The sequence below is a fragment of the Danio rerio genome, chromosome 25 (assembly GCF_052040795.2).
Source record: "Danio rerio strain M-AB ecotype USA chromosome 25, GRCz13ab, whole genome shotgun sequence".
Classification (NCBI taxonomy): Eukaryota; Metazoa; Chordata; class Actinopteri; order Cypriniformes; family Danionidae; genus Danio; species Danio rerio.
Genome location: NC_141045.1, coordinates 36954110 through 36972500, shown reverse-complemented (window position 1 = coordinate 36972500; position 18391 = coordinate 36954110). Strand labels below are relative to the sequence as shown.

At 34.9% G+C, this 18391-nt stretch overlaps 2 protein-coding genes across 4 annotated transcripts in view; one reads left to right on the top strand and one right to left on the bottom strand.

Annotated features, from left to right (window-relative positions):
• The window catches only part of otud7a (OTU deubiquitinase 7A), a 192211-nt gene that overhangs the window by 84613 nt on the left and 89207 nt on the right, over positions 1–18391 (bottom strand). Inside the window, exon 1 of one of the 3 annotated variants that reach the window (XM_087312551.1) lies at positions 13713–13838. The exons of the other annotated variants lie outside the window; for them this stretch is intronic. The gene's annotated coding sequence lies outside the window, so the exon portion shown is untranslated. Of the gene's footprint in view, positions 1–13712; positions 13839–18391 lie in introns of those variants that run through there. 3 annotated transcript variants of the gene reach the window in all.
• Positions 18033–18391, top strand: part of LOC100330575 (cysteine repeat modular protein 2) — a 51438-nt gene continuing 51079 nt past the window's right edge. Inside the window, exon 1 of the mRNA XM_087312548.1 lies at positions 18033–18340. Coding sequence (XP_087168674.1) covers positions 18121–18340 — 220 coding nt within the window. The 5' untranslated portion in view covers positions 18033–18120. The remainder of the gene's footprint in view (positions 18341–18391) is intronic.

Genomic DNA, 18391 nt, shown 5'->3' with positions numbered 1-18391 from the left:
CAAGAAATGTCAATAAAATACCGCAAAACATTAAGACAGATGATATTAGTGAGGAATTTACCATCGGATGCCAGCACACAGTGCAATTCCCATCCATAAAACAATCCCTGCCCACACAGGTCAGAAAACAGATTCAGCCTGGTAGCGTTAGCATGCTCCGTCTATGCCTGGCTCCGGTCCAGATCTTTTCTAGTAATGGCTCAGTGTTTGGGCCTGGACTCTCTGTGGATTGGCAAGGGAACAGACAGAACCAACACGGCTTTGAACGCAGCGGTGGCCTGGACCAGAACCCAGCTCCTCATTGTGTCTCGCTCTTGTTCCTGTCCTACTTTTCAACAAGAGCTCGTCTAATACAACATCAGCTGACCCAAATCTAGAGGGCTCCATCAGGTGATCTACATGAAGACAGATTTCCCAGAGTGACACGCTGTTCGGTGTAAAGTGGCATATGTGTGCGCAATTTCAGGGCTGAATGTCACCATAGGGGTGTCTGGAGCCAGAAAACATCTCAGTGAGATTTTAGCAAAACCTACACAGACGCTATACTGTATAAACTGAAGGTTCACATTTCTAATTTGACACCTTCTGATTACTTCATCCCTCTGTGTTTTGCCTTTACGTTCTTATTCTCTATTGAGAGATGCTTTCAGTCTCATCGGATTGTTTGCATTCATGTCCTACTTCTGCCTAGTTGCAGTATGCAGAAATCCTCCTAATGTAGTAGGGCGGCCTACTTACGTCCAGTGGAAATAATACAGTAAGAGTAGCAGCTCATCCCTTAAGACATCTTGAAGCATTCTTGAATTATTTAATAGTCAAAACTGTATCCATTCCTAACCCAATAGTGAAATTACCATTACAAACTGGGATATATAAACAGTACGTGTCTCAATGTACATATCAAATGTCCCCATAAGTATAGCAATACCAGTATTTACATATAAAAACACCAGGGGGATAACATATACACAATTTGTACAGTAGAAACATCATTGTGTCTATGGGAAGTCCATATAAAGACAGCTCTAGGCTACAAACGTGCTAGTATTATGTTAGTTAATGCTAGCAAAAATTCATGACAAGCTACAAACATGTTAGCAACATGGTAATTAATCTTTTGAGCTTAAGTAGGTTAGCCATGTGCTAAAACATGGTTCCAACATGCTATAATTGCGCTGAATAGTGCTGACAATGTGCTAATTTATGCTAGAAACAAACATTTACATTCATCCAAAGCAACTTACTCTAGAATAGCATTAAGACATGTTAAACCTTGTCAACATGTAAATTCATGCTAGCAACATGTTAAACATGTTAGCAATAGGCTATTTATTAAAGTAACAGTCAACATGCAACATTTATTTGACCTTGTGCTACAAGCATGCTAGCAACATGTTTATTAATCTTAACATTAAGTTAAAATAGATTAGCCATGTGCTAAAACATGGTTCCAACATGCTATAATTGTGCTAACAATGTGGTAATTTATTATAGAAACAAACATTCATTAAAAGAAACTTAAAGAGAAATGTCTTTTAATTAATGTTAGTAGTGTTAAAACACGTTAAACTTTATCGACATGTAAATTCGTGCTAGCAACATGTTAAACATTAGCAATATTTATTAAAGCAAAACACTTGAGATGCTAGAAACATTTCAGAAATTAAAATGAGCAACTTGTTAAAACAATGACTAAGAGTTAAAACATGTTAGCAACACGCTTCTGTTTTACCTTGTGCTAAAAGCATGATGTTATTTAATCTTAGCTTATGTCAAGCTAAAGCTACATCTTAAGCTAGCTACATGTTCATTAATCATAACATTAAGTTGAAATAGGCAAGCGATATGCTAAAACATGGTTCCAACCTGCTGGAATTGTGCTAAAGTGCTAACAAGGTTAATGCTAGAAACAATCATTTACATTCATCCAAAGCAACTTACTGAGAAATGTTTAACAACATGCTAGCAACAGCTAAAACATGTTGACAATCTGCTAATGTTAACGGTCTTTTCATTCATGCTAGTATAGTGGTAAAACAAGCTAAACGTTATCCACGTGTAAATTCATGCTAGCTGCATGTTAAACATACCAGCAATAGGCTATTTTTTAGTTAATTTATGAGTTTAAACTAGTGTTAAATCGTGTTAGCAACAAGTTCTCCTTACTTTATGCAACAATCATGTTAGCAGCATATTATCCAATCTTAAAATTAAGTTAAAATAGATTAGCCATGTGCTAAAACATCATTTCAACACGTTAGAGTTGTGTTAAAGTGCTAACAAACTGGTAATATATGCTAGAAACGAGCATTTACATTCATCCAAAGTGACTTACTCAAAGCTGTTTAAAACACGCTAGCAACCGCTAAACATGATGACCATCTGATAATGTTAACAATTTTTAAATTCATGTTAGTATAGTGTTCAAACAAGTTAAACTTGATCAACATGTAAAGTCATGCTAGCAACATGGTAAACATGCTAACAATATGCTATTAAATTAAAACATGTTAGCAACAAGCTTTCCTTTTACCTTGTGCTACAAGCATGTTAGCAACATGCTAATGGTTCTAACGTGTCAGAATTGTGTTAAAGTGCTAACAAGGTGGTAATTCATGCTAGAAACAAGCATCGTTATTGTTATTAAAAGCAAAACACCTGGCATGCTGGAAACATTTTAGTAGCAAACCTAAATTGCAATTAGCAGCTAAAACATGTTGACAGAGTGTTAAAACATGCTAGCAACAAGCTTTGCGTTTACCTAAAGCTAAGCATGATAGCTACATAGTACTGTGTGCTAGAAATGTTTTAGATTTTAGATAAGTGCAATTTTATTTTGACCACCCTGCTGAAAAATCCAGCTTAAACCAGCCTATGCTGGTTGGCTGGTTTTAGCTGGTCGACCAGCCTGGTTTTAGAGGGGTTTTGGCCACTTCCAGGCTATTTTTTTCAGCCATTTCTAGCCTAGTCTTAGCTGGTCAGGCTGGGAGATGACCAGCTAAAACCAGCTTGACCAGCCTAGCCAAGCTGGGAGTCCAGCCAAAACCAGCAATGTGCAGCTTAAACCAGGCTGGTCAAGCTGGTTTTAGCTGGATTTAGCTGGTCATTTTCCAGCCTGACCAGCTAAGACCAGGCTGGAAATGGCTGGAAACCAGCCTGGAAATGGCCAAAACCCCTCTAAAACCAGGCTGGTCAACCAGCTAAAACCAGCCAACCAGCCTAGGCTGGTTTTAGCTGGATTTTTCAGCAGGGCATTGAACATGCAAGAGCCTGTTTGTGGTCAAACCTAAAAATCGTCCTAAAAATGTGTAACTGTAGCAGCAAAATATTAAAGATTTTAAAGCAGCTAAACACAACTTGCTACAGTTATATAATGCTAATTGTGAATTTAAATGTACATTAGCTTTCATTTCTAAATAAAATAGTATGAAGATATGCTTACGCTCTCCTTAAATATAACTGAGAGGGGAATACTTCTTAGATAGGCATGATGATTTAAAGGCGTTTGCTAACACAGATAACATCTGGTATCAAAACACAGAAGTGGTTTGTTAAAAATCATTCAAGGGTGTGCTGAAAGTCCCATTCAGATTTTCACTCTCACAGCTGTTCCTGAACTACAATAGCATCAATGTTAATTAAGTTTCCACAACCTACTCGGATACAAACGCACTGATTCCTGTAAACCACCAGTGTTTGAGTTACACTGATGTGAGTAACCATGCGCAAACTCAAACTTCCAGACCCACACAATACAACTGAGCTCATTGCCAGGAAATTATTTAAGCTAAACTTACTTCTTAGCAGGATCACTAAAGTTAGATTAAACTTAATACCACAACAATTTAAATTAAACATTCATTCACTGAAGTAAAATTGATCAAAAACATGTTATGACTTTAATCAGGTTAAGGTAATTATACTCTGCTTTTACATAGATTCTTAATCAGAGTATTGTTTAAAGTTGTCATGAAGCGCAAGTTAAGACTAAGTTTTGTTCCCTCTATCGTGACGCACATCCACTTGAAATAGTCCTGAAATAAGTAATAATTGTAGGGCGGGGCATGACTTCACCCTTTGGGAACTGATTGGATCATTGAAAGTTGGACAGGAACATCGTTTATAGCAAACACTACTATATACAAGGGTACATTTTACAGACTTTAATCCCGGTATCCCAATATTATTGTCCAAGTAAACGCACTGATTGTCCTCCATCATCAGATGCTCTCCAGCATCCCCGTCCCAACCTGACCCGACCCCATCTGCAGGACTGAGCCACACATTCTCTGAGCTGTCCGGCTGATTCCTCAACACACTGTCAGTCAGTCTGACTCTCACTGCAGTCTGGAGGACCAGCGGATCTGTCCTGAGGAAAACCACCAGAGACCCGCTCAACACTGGAGACCCAAGACAACGGTCACACTGAAATCGTCTGCTACATTTTGTCTATGTAGCTATTTTTTTTTATTTGTTTTAAAATAATCTATAATTAATGATGATAAAATATATATTCTATTATATTAAGCTGAATGTGAGGTTTAGGTTTATTTATTGATTGGTATATTGTTTTTTTTTTAGATTTTCTGAATATATTAATTAATCTACTTATCTAAAACCACTTCGACTTTTTAGCTTCGACTTACATTTTTACATCTTACATCTACCGATTCACGAGTTCACTAAATTGAACTGAATCATTTGAAACGATTCGCATCTCCAGTAAGCACTTATCCACAAATTACTTGCTTATTAACAAGCCTAACACCCCACTCTGACTCGAAATAACCCAATATATACTCACATTCAGTTATTAGAACAGTAACATTACACTAGGATCAACTTCCCATCATGTTTGAGTTTGAGGATGAGTATGGTATTGGTAGATGATAGTGTTCATGTATCCTCTAAATGCAGGTTTCAAAAAAAAGTATGGCTGAGTTATTACACAATATTTATCCTGTTGATTTTGAATCTTGCACCTAACAAATATCCTCATTTAGAAAAAAACAAATACTGAAACTAATAAAAACTAAGTCATTTCAAAATATAAAACTAATAAAATCTAGTAAACCTCTCCTAAAAACTAATTAAACTGACTGAATTTGAAAACAAAAAGTCAAAACGAAATAGAAACTAAATCTAATGAAAAATCCAAAACTATTATGACCTTGGTTTACACAGACATAATAAAGGTATTGTTTTCAAAAAACAATGAAAGCTACTAAAGATTTGTTTTATTTTAGTTTATTTCTTAGTTAATGCCAAATTAGAATCATTAAAATTGTGATCTTAATCTAATTACCAGTAAGAATAGTTTTATTAGGCAGTTCATTCCGCTGTGGCCAACCCTGATGAATAAAAGGACTAAGTCGAAGCAAAATAAATGAATAGTTTTATTAAATTGGTTTAATAACTATATTTAACTTAGTTAAATCTTACTTAATCTGTCTGTCAGCAAATGCAGGTTTGAACAACTGCGCAGCCGTTTGTACGCAGCTCCGCCAACTGCCGCGCGTTCACGAGAGAGAGCACACGCGCGATCGGTAAAAACCAGCTGAATCAAAACTTTTTAAAAAGCTGAATCAATATTAGTTACCTTTGTGTAACGGAGGCCAGCTAGTGTGTGCTGTGCAGGTAAACCTCACTCCTCTGACCTCTAAAGATGCTCTAGCGACAGACGCTAGAGGCCATGGTCTTTAGCCTCCTTGTTAGAGCAACCGACTCCCATGCGGAAGGACGCCGGTTTGATCCCAGCTCGGAGTAGGTTGGGCGGTGTCGGACCGGTGGGGTTACATTTGCACGCTGGAGAAAGGATGACACGATGTCTAAAGGATTTCTCTTAGACAGGTCATGTTCTGTTTTAAAACGGTTTTAGCTTCACGCAAAGCTGATGTAACGTTAGATGTTGTTGTTACACATGGGTTACATCTTCACAGAAGTGTTGTTCAGCCACTTAAATCTTCCGATGAAAGATTGATGAGACTATTTTCAGTTTCATGAGGGTCCTTTTACAGCATCGATAATGTCGATTTTAATTAGTTTAACTACAAAACAAGTAAATACCGCTATTCCGCCTAGCCTCCCTATATTGTTTATCATGCAACTCTAAATATTCACTCTGAAATCGCATGTCAGTTTGGCTTGCACGCCGCCGGAAAAGCACTAGTCGCTTTCAACATGAGAGAGCGTTCTTTTGCTGTGCTCGTGTTTAAGGAGGCGTGGCTCTAGACGCCAGGGTAGGGACTGTAAATCAGAGATTTATGCTAAGCTGTTAGCATTGTGGAAGGTCACCTACTGCACCTTTAAGACACGACGTTAACATAATCATAGAATCACGTGTCTCATTTAAAAAAACACTGCCTGACCCGCACAACTCCTCTTGATTTCATCCTTTCTCATGCTCTCTTTTCATTCCTTACTCTCTTTCCCTACACCAGTGGTCTCCACAGTCCCGTCCGGCCTCAGCTTGACCTCTCTGCCGGTGGACAGACCACTTAACATGGATTTTCCCGCCTGTGGAGCGACGCAGGGAACGGCGCAGTGATTGAGCGCTGATTGCAGTGGGCCACTTCATCATCATTTCATCTCATCTCAAGGACTAAAACTTGAGGAGAACGAGAAAGAGAATGCTGCGGGATGGGGTGAGATGGTTTTAATAATACTGAAATAGCTAGACAAACCTAAAAATGATAATATTTGTAAGTTACATGCAGTGCGCTACTGTTGTTTGCTATATTTAAATGGCTTTGATGCTCTAAATATAGCCTAGACTCAAAACGTGGAGGTTGTTTTGCTTTCGAGAATATCGTATATTACATTTCCACTCACTCTTGATCACATTCGCATTTGTTCTTGGCAGATGTTGTTTTATTTCCTGCTGCAGGGACTTAAGTGCATACAATGTGCTGATGGCGATTATGAAAGTAAATTCGTCCTGATGTGCCAAGCTTGAATATGAAATTACTACAGAAATATCTTAAATCGAACAAAAACGAAATGAAATCAAACGTGTTTTGAAGATTAAGCGGCAAATATGTGCAACCTGATCTCACCGTATCTACAAGGTAATGATTTTACAGGAATTCACACGAAAAAAAAAAACGTAACAAAATGTTTTTTTTTTGGGGTGAGTGGGGGGGGGGGGGGGGGGGTGTTAGAGAAGGGTTGCCAGGTCTGCATAAAACCTTCCAACATGCTATTTAACAATCATCACTGGAGCTGATACAATTGAGATGACACCTAATCAAATTAATTCAATCACTTTATTTCGGCTTCATCTGGGATTGCCACAGCGGAATGAACCGCCAACTATTCCAACATATGTTTTACACAGCAGATGTCCTTCCAGCTGCAACCCAGTACTGGGAAACACCCATACACACTTATACATACATTATATATATATATATATATATATATATATATATATATATATATATATATATATATACATACATATATATATATATATATATATATATATATATATACATACATATATATATATATATATATATATATATATATACACCTTCCTAGAGCTGTCGGGCATCTAAGCTGACTAATCGAGGAAGAAGGGTCTTAGTAAGGGAGGTGATCAACAACCTGATGGTCACTCTGTCTGAGCTTCAGTGTTCTTCTGTGGAGAGAGGAGAACCTTACAGAAGGACAACCATCTGTGCAGCAATCCACCAATCAGGCCTGTATGGTAGAGTGGCCAGACAGAAGACACTCCCCACCTGGAATTTGCCAGAAGGCATCTGAAGGACTCTCAGACCATAAGAAACTCAATTCTCTGGTCTGATGACACTAAAATTGAACTCTTTGGAGTGAACGCCAGGCGTTAAGTTTGGAGAAAACCAGGCAGCACTCATCACCAGGCTAATATACCATCTCTACAGTGAAGCATGGTGGTGGCAGCATCATGCTGTGGGGATGTTTTTCAGCAGCAGGAACTGGAAGACTAGTCAGGATAGAGGGAAAGATGAATGCAGCAATGCACAGAGGCATCCTGAATCAAAACCTGCCACAGAGTGCTCTTGACCTCAGACTGGGGCGACGGTTCATCTTCCAGCAGGACAGTGACCCAAAGCACACCGCTAAAATATCAATAGAGTGGCTTTACAACAACTCTGTGAATGTCCTTGAGTGGCCCAGCCAGAGCCCAGACCTAAATCCTATTGAACATCTCTGGAGAGATCTGAAAATGGCTGCACACCATCGCTTCCCATCCAACCTGATAGAGCTTGAGAGGTACTGCAAAGAGGAATGGCCACAAATTCTCAATGTCAGGTGTGCCAAGCTTGTGGCATCATATTCACAAAGACTTGAGGCTGTAATCACTGCCAAAGGTGCATCAACAAAGTATTGAGCAAAGGCTGTGAACACTGATGTACATCTGATTTTTCAGCTTTTTTATTTCTAAAAAAATTGCAACAAATTCAAATGAATTTTGAAACAAGTGAAGCTCTATAACTACTTTCGGGATGCACTGTGTGTATAATATATATATATATATAAATAAAAGGCTAAAAATCACCCTTAAACACTCCAAGACAAAACAAAGTGACGCAGGACCCAAAGCTTTATAAAAGCCTGTCTGCGCATTGCCAGAAAAGTCCTTCAAATGTGTGAAAGTCTCCCGTTACAGACAAGCTGTTAATAAGAAAAGAAAATATTTTTCAAGGGATTCGACGCGCCTAGAGGTGTCAACAAGTCAGCTGGCGACTCTGTGCTGCTGTTTGATGCTGAAACAAGCAGACAGGTGCGTGACAGAAGCCAGGCCTGAACTCAGCCCTCCAATAACATCCAGACCGGCTGATGTGAACAAACCACAAGCATATATAACAGTGTGGAAGTTCAATTCAGTCAGTCACTGGCAGGAATCAAACATAAGCTGTCCAATCATCCATCAATGCTGTTTTCCTTGATAACATCCCAATACTGTTTAAACCACGGCAAAAGCACAATATCCCACACACTGAATGAAGAGATGCCATCACTGAGGCTAAAACACTACCTGTAGAATCAATATTTTATATACTGTTGTCCTAAACAAAACAAAAAAACAAAAAAAATGTAAATAAAAAAAACGTACACATACTTTAGGAACGTTATAGCAGAAAATTTGGGTGGTTTTAAAACCTTGACTTTTCCAAACCATGGTATACCTTTAAAACGGCTATCATCACATACCTAGTTTTTGTCAATGTAATTTAAGTATTAGCGCAATTTTAGAGCCAGTGTATTGTATGTCATAAACTCACTCACCACTGGTTCTCTATGTAAAGTGCACACACTGTTATACAGCTATACAAATACACGCTCTCCCCCATTTATTTGCTAGGTACACTACCTGACGAAAGTCTTGTTGCTTATCCACATTTTAGGAACAACAAATAATAACTTGACTTCTAGTTGATCATTCCTGCAGGTTTCATCCAGTCAAATTTAAGACTTTAAGACTCATTTAAGACCATTTGGGGCTCTATTTTGATGATCCATGCACAAAGTGCAGGGCGCAAACGCATTCAGGGCGTATCAGAATCCACTTTTGCTATAAGGACAGAAAAATCTGCTTTGTGCCGTGGTGCATGGTCTAAAAGGGTTGAGCTTATTTTCTTAATGAGTTACGGGTGTGTTTTGAGAATAAACCAATCAGAGTCTCATCTCCCATTCCCTTTAAGAGTCAGTTGCGTTGCGCCATGGTGCATTTGCTATTTACATGATGACTTTGTAAGTGGAAAAACTGAGCCTTTTACTAGCAAGAAAACAGTTAAACAGAGCATCTGCAGGCGAGAATGAGAAATAAGGCCTCTCATCTACTTTCACTTTCACTCTCGTAGGGAAACCTTGTACGCACAGACATCGATTAGCCTATAAATAATTAATTCAGTTTGTTAAGCGCAAAGATTTGTTTCAAAACCATTTATAAATTCAGGTCTCATTTCCAGCAAACGAATAAATGAACAATAATAAAGAAGTGTGTTCAAAAACCTGAGTTATATCCTAAAACACATGCTGTTCCCCATATGGTCTGAAACCTGACAGGTGGACAAATCTAAGCTTGTTTTTAATAAAACAAATATAAATATGGATATAATAAATAATACTGCTAATAATAATAACATTATACAAAAGCAAATTGTTATGAATGAACTGAAAAAGCCTCCTGAGATGAACAAGGCATGAAGGCAGTGGTTTTTAAATTTATGTGGGTTAGAAAATAATATGTTTTGTAATATTATAATACTTTATATTTATATCCTTCATATATCCTTATTATATCCTATATCCTATATATATATATATATATATATATATATATATATATATATATATATATATATATCCTTAATATTTTTATTCTTTCATATGTAAAGATATTTGCGTATTGCTTTTCATCTTGTGTGTATTAAGCAGTGTGTAAGTGAGGCGCACAAATAACGCGCTCCGCACTGGACGATAGTCCGGCTTTGTTTTGGTCTATTGAAAAATCTATTATGGTTTCTCAAAATAGCAAAGCGCCAGCACTGCGCCACAACACGTGTCCTTTTTTAGACCAGAACACCTATGGCCACAGATATGAGTGCAAATGCATTTGCCATTTAAACAGCGTGGCGGAAAACGTCAAAACGCCTCTTGCGCCAAGCTGAAACTAGTAAACAACTATTGCATCGCGCCTTGCGCCACATTGCGGCAGGTGTATGACAGGGCCCTAAGAATAAAATTTTAGACATATACAAGGTTAAATAAATAAATAAACAATCAACTTTAATCTAATGGCCCGATATTATCATGAGGAATGGTGTTATGTTTTTAGTTTTCTTTCCTTGATCAGGGAATTTAATGGGGAGTTTGCTGTGAAAACGTAAACAGTTGTGAACTGTATCTCTTTGCAATATATATATAAAAAAAAATGTTAATATAAAGAATAAGGTTTTGTTGAGATGTATTGTTGGTGATTGAATGGATGTCAGCCTGATTGAGTAGCTTTACTGGGACAAAGCAGAATTAAGACCCGTTTAAAATTATTTAAGAGCTACAACACAATATTTCAGTCAGTCAGACTTTTTAAGACCCAGCAGACACCCTGTAGTGGATGGATGGATGGATGGATGGATGGATGGATGGATGGATGGATGAGAACTATTTTTCATAACTGGGTACAATGAGCTGTCATTATTCTCCTCACAATTCATCCATAATATTAAAAAGGAAAACTTAGAGCATTTATTAATAAAATGACCTATATATTTTTATAGAACTGTCCCTTTAAGTAATGTTTCATAAAACAAATGCACTGCATCTTCAAGAGCCACGGCTGTTCAATCTGTTTGTTTTGACTCAACAGAAACATTACAGTAGACATTACTTACAAGTCATTTGAGCTCAAATCCTGCATTATTGTTCTGCTGTCATAAAAAAAAAGTCAGCTGCATCTCAAGTAACGTGAGGATTGAGTGAATTAACAGCCAATATTATCTTTTTGGTGAACTTTCCCTTTAAGCTCGAATCAAAAATATAATCCAGATCCCGACTGAAGGCCTGAACGCAGCGGTGGTGTTGTTTACAGGTACCTTCAGCACCAGGGCAGCGGTTTTACTGAGATGTATTGTTGGTGATTGAATGGATGTCAGCCTGATTGAGTAGCTTTACTGGGACAAAGCAAAATTAAGACCCGTTTAAAATGATTTAAGAGCTACAACAAAAATATTACAGTCTATTTAAGACTTTTAAGACCTACAATTTTTGTTTTATTTAAGACATTTTAAGACTAAGACCCAGCAGACAGCCTGTAGATAGATAGATAGATAGATAGATAGATAGATAGATAGATAGATAGATAGATAGATAGATAGATAGATAGATAGATAGATAGATAGATAGATAGATAGATAGATAGATAGATAGATAGATAAATAGATAGATAGATAGAGTTTCTGTAGGTTTCATCAAGTCAAATTTAAGACTTTAAGACCCTTTTAGGACCATTATGTATGAAATTTTAGACGTATACAAGATTACACAATCAACAATTAACTTTATTCTAATGGCTTTATTCTAATTTGAAATGATTTAAGACCTACAACACAATATTTCGGCCTATTAAAGCCTTTATAAGGCCTAAAATTGAGTTTTTGAAATTTAAGACATTAAGACCCAGCGGCACCCTGTAGATAGATAGATGGATGGATGAATGGATGGATAGACCCAATATTAAATGAAAACTTATGAGAGCACTTCTTAAATTACTGACAGAATTTAATACAGAGCTATCCCTTTAAATAATGTTTCATAAACCTCATATCTTCAGCAGCCACGACTGTTCAAAAACATAACAGTAGACATTACTTACAAGTCATTTGAGCTCAAATTCTTCATTATTGTTCTGTTGACGTAAAAAAAAATTTAAAAAAAGTCAGCTCCATCTTTTTGATGATCTTTCCCTTTAAGCTCGAATCAAAAATATCATTAAGATCCCGACTGAAGGCCTGAAAGCAGCATTGGTGTTGTTTACAGGTACCTTCAGCACCAGGGCAGCGGTTTTACTGAGATGTATTGTTGGTGATTGAATGGATGTCGGCCTGATTGAATAGCTTTACTGGGACAAAGCAAAATTAATAGCTACAACACTAATTTTTATCTTAAAAGTCTTAAATAGACTAAAATATAGTTTTATTTAAGACATTTTAAGACCCAGCAGACACCCGATAGATAGATAGATAGATAGATAGATAGATAGATAGATAGATAGATAGATAGATAGATAGATAGATAGATAGATAGATAGATAGATAGACAGATAGACAGATAGACAGATAGACCCAATATTAAAAGAAAACTTATGAGAGCACTTATTAATTGAATTACTGACAGAATTTTACAGAGCTATCCCTTTAAATAATGTTTCATAAACCTCAATGTCTCTTCAGGAGTCACGGCTGTTCAGTTTGTTTTGACTCAACAAAAACATTACAGTAGACATTACTTACAAGTCATTTGAGCTCAAATTCTTCATTATTGTTCTGTTAACATAAAAAAAAAGTCAGCTGCATCTTTTTGGTGAACTTTCCCTTTAAGCTCGAATCAAAAATATAATCCAGATCCCGACTGAAGGCCTGAACGCAGCATTGGTGTTGTTTACAGGTACCTTCAGCACCAGGGCAGCTATAAAGTAGGCTATATATTAAAAGCATCCATAGGTTGAATAAGCACAGCTCCATCCTCGCACTCTCACACACACATACATAAACACAGCACGCTGATTTCATGATTTTGTGCATATAAAATCAAGCGAGCAAGCACGCATCCAGCATCATCATCTCCTGACATCAAACCTAATATATTCAATCATCATGTTGCTAATCCATAACCGGATTTCTCCGTTACGCAACAGTCTCAGCCCATACAGATGTATAGTGATATAATGTGTCCACAGACAAAGAAAAGCATCTCGCAATGCATTTGGATGCTGCTGGAAAGACGCCCATATCTCAAACATCCGCCACAATAATCGGCTATTCATCATCGCAGACAAGTTCCTTTGTTCGGCCTCGATTTGGGAAAATAAATAAATAAAAAACACTGTATACCCGCAAGATGCGTCTTCTGGCGGTCCGGGCACGTACAGGAGACAGGTGCACCTGCCCTGATTCATACAAGCGTTCCTACCAGCAGCTTTATAAAGCATTAACGACGCGTCTTACCGTTCCCTCAGTCAGTCCTTATATTCCTCATGGTCCATATATTTATCAGTCCGCTCGAGAAAGGCTTTGAAATCATATGCCCAGCCCGCTGTTCTCTCACATCCTCATGTCATTCACTGATGCAGCAGTGGCGAGGAAGACACGCCCACCTCATCTTTTGAATGACGTAAAGGAGAGGCAGGCCCCGCCCACATTCCCCCAAACGCTTGGTGAATGACGTGTTTAATGAGATGCAAACTCCGCCCGCCAATGGAAAACAGCTGAGCTGATGGGACTTTGGTTTTATTTTAATGCACGACTATTAATGATAGTTTCGTATAAACGCCGGAGATTATAGGTACTGTTGTTGTAATAAACATAACACGTGATCCACTGTATTTACATATTGCTCCTTTAGTTTGAGGTTGATTATTTACTATTTATAGGCTAGTCCATCAAGTTTCACCTTTTGTACTGAAATAAATAAATAAATATTAGCCTAAACAAATAGCTTAATAAAATAATAATAATGCAAATAGTCAAATGACCCACTACAATGATTTTCCCTAATGCTGTTTTTTAAAATAATTTATAAATAACTTAATTTGATTTTTATTAAATAACTTAGATTAAACTTAACAAATAAATTCAATACATTGAAGAAAATGGGCCTAAGTAATAAATTTAAACAAATAGTTATTATTATTATTATTATTATTATTATTAAATCACACTGTGTATATTTAAAATAATTATTAGACATTTTATTATTATTAATATTATTATCCCACTGTGTATATTTAAAATTACTATTATTACACATTAAATTACTATTATATTAGTATTATTAATAATAATTTTCTACAGTGTGTATTTAAAATTACTACTATTAGTACTATTATTATTACTATTATTATTATTTTTCACAATGTGTATATTTAAAATTATTATTATTATTATTATTATTATTATTATTATTATTAATATTGTTATTATTATTATTAATATTATTCACACTGTTTTTAAAATTATTATTATTAGACTTTTATTATATATAAATTAACAAATAAATAAACAAACAAACAAACAAACAAACAGCTATTATAAAATAATCGATACGATCAGTATTATAAATCAATATGATTATTATAAACTGGCATATTTTGCATTTGTCTGCTACTCTGGTACACTCAAAATAACTATTTTCGCTGCTTGTTCAAGCTACTAACTTAAAATGAGTTGAAACAACACACTTCTTAAGGGTTTTTGTGACAACTTTATTTTATGTTCAATCCACTTAAATTTGTAAAAACAATCAAGTTAACTTAATTGGTGTTGGGACAACATGAAGGAAACGTTTGGAATCCAGCATTTTTACAGTGTATGAACAAATTTAAGTGGATTGCACACAAAACAATTAGGTAGCCCCCCAAAAATCATCTCAGGAATGGTGTTGTTTCAGCTCATTTACACTAGTTTGAACAAACGGCTAATGTACATTTTTTAATGTGTGTTCTGCAATAAAGTAAAACACTGAATTTACTGCCAGTGATCATTTGTAATATGAGTTTGTATTATTTTGTCCAGGACCAGAAGAAAACAATAAAAAAAATGGAATTAAAATAATATCAAAGTACAGATTTATTTAAAATAATAATAATAATTAAGAAAAAAAAAAGTTGCACAAAAGTTACTTCGGAGTGTAATTTTGGTACGTAAATTTCATTGGATAATATATTTATTATTCCTATGGTTTCCTCAACAACCAAATAAATATGACACTATTTAAAAGCAAACTATTATTGTCGCTGTTTATTGTATTATATCTGTTTCTCAATACAAAGCCTATTCTAAATGACATTTTCTAAGATGTCAATCAACAGAAAGGAGACGGTACTTGGCACTAATTGGCAAATTTATCAGGTTATACTTCAAGTATTTGTTTGTTTATGGAAATTAAAAATACAGCAAGATGCCTATAAATAAATGAATTTATAAATAAATAAATCTACATGATCAATTTTTAGATTGTTTTTTTCTTGGGAAAAAAATCATTAATCATATCCAAGGCAATGAGTTTATTTGAAGCCTTCTGGTATTTTGAGGTAAAATTTTGAGGCTTTATATAGTATACTGCATTTGCATAATATAGAAAATTTAGAGATTTATAAGTAAATTAATTTAGGATCATTGCCACAGTTGAGAAACAATTTTTTTTTTTTTACCAATGCAAGCAGGCTTTAGATTATTGCAGATTTGTGATGGCTCGTCAATGTCGTGTCTCTGTCGCCCTCTGCTGTTCATTTGTCATTACAGCGCTAAACGCATGATCGTGGAGCAGGACAGACCCGATAAAACATCATTGGTTTTCTGAAGGTCTTTGTAGCGGTCTTTGAGATGATTTTGCATTAAACATTTTGATTATTTTTTTACTAACTTTCTCCTATGCACCCTGATCCTTTGCCTGAACTATGGGAACAACTTCCGTTAAAAATAAATAAATCAATAAATTAATAAATACATAAAAAAATAAGTAAATAAATAATTAAATCAATAAATCAATAAACAAACAAACAAACAAACAAATAAATAAAGTAAATAAATAAATAAAGTAAATAAATAAATAAAAAGTTTATTAAATACGACGAGCTAAATATTCTCAATGTTAATATTATTAATATATTCAGTTATATATCAATTATATTAAACGAGAACTTATTAGATCATTTAATAAATAAATTACTTGTTTAAAAAAATCCAAGTAATGTAAAATATAAATGCAAAACAAGAAAAAAAAACTGTGGAGAAAAAAAAAACAGTGAACTCAATACAGAACAGATTACAGATATACAGTACTTCCAATGCAAATGGCATGTTGAAACTGCAAGCAACATTACTGTAATAACAAATAAAATAAAGTGCTAATAAATCTAAACTGTACCCCAAAATAAACTGCTGTGCTGAAAACATCCTGAAAGCCCAAGAGTCCTACAGCAGGGAAAGTGACAAAGTCAGTCAAAAATCTTTTATAGGAGGCTTTTACTAAATACATTTCATCTGTATTTCTTTTCTTTTTCTTTCTCATATTTTACATCATTGTAAAGTAACCCGTCAACCAGGATTACAACAGCTGTTTACTAGGTTTTATTTAATAATAATAATAATAATAATAATAATAATAATAATAATAATAATAATAATAATAAACAAAACAACAAGCGAATAGTAATAATAATAATAATAATAACTACTAATTATATTACCAAAGTGCATATTTATTATTATTTGTTCTATTATTATTATTATTATTATTATTATTTCACAATGTATATTTAAAATTGTTATTATTATTAGATATTTTATTATTATTTCACAATGTGAAAATTTGAAACTATTATTATTAATCATCTTATCATTATTATTATTATTATTATTATTATTATTATTATTATTATTATTATTATTATTTCACACTGTGTATTTACAATTATTATTATTCTTATTATTATTATTAGACATTTCATTGTTATTATTATTATTATTATTATTATTATTATTATTAGACATTTTATTATTATTATTAGAAATTTTATTATTACTATTATTATCATTATTATTAGACATTTTATTATTATTATTATTAGACATTTTATTGTTATTATTATTATTAGACATTTTATTGTTATTATTATTATTATTAGACATTTTATTATTATTATTATTATTATTATTATTATTATTATTATTATTATTATTATTATTATTAGACATTTTGATTATTATTTCAACCCATATATTTTTTAAAATTATTATTATCATTTTTAGACTTCTTATTATTATTATTATTTCACACTGTATATTTTTAAAATTATTATTAACATTATTAGTGTTTTCCAGTGAGGTTGCAGGTGAAAAGGCTGCGTCAAACATATGCTGGAAAGTTGGCGGTTCATTCCGCTGTGGCGACCCCAAATTAATAAAGGGGCTAAGCCAAAAAGAAAAATGAATGAATTATTATTATACATTTTATTATTATTATTATTATTTCAAACGGTGTATATTTATTATTATTATTATTATTATTATTAGACCTTTTATTATCTATACCGCTATAACAGTAGGCCACATCTGGGAACATTGGATTGACTGCTCTTAAATCACAGTTCTTCATCAGCAATTTCACATATACCCGCGTCATGTGAGTGTTTTACTCATCATCTATCTGTGCATGAGTGTTTTCCTCAGTGTGGACCTCAGGAATGGGTGGACCCGCACACTGTTGACCAATCCCATGCAAAACAACCTAGTCGGGCAAGTTTTGCGCTTCAGCCGCTCGTTGTCATTGGCAGCGCAGGACTGACCCACTTCAGTGTGTGTGTGAGTGTGTGTCTGTGTATGAGTGTGTGAGAGAAAGTGTGTATGTGTGTGTATGGCGAGTAGATGCGCTGGAACACATAGCGAAACGATGAACGCCGGTTTGACGCTGTTTGTTTTCTCGTTTTGCGGTTTCGGGTTCATCGAGTCCGGTTCCTCTCTGCCATCCTGCCCCAGCGGACAGTTCCCATTGAAAAATCAGTGCGTTTCGTGTCACCCGACCTGCGGCGAGTGTGAAGGTCATGAGCTCTTCGAGTGCACAGCCTGCGCTTTGGGTAAGATCTGGTCCACTTTTATATTCAACCCGAATCAAACAGGTGCCTCTG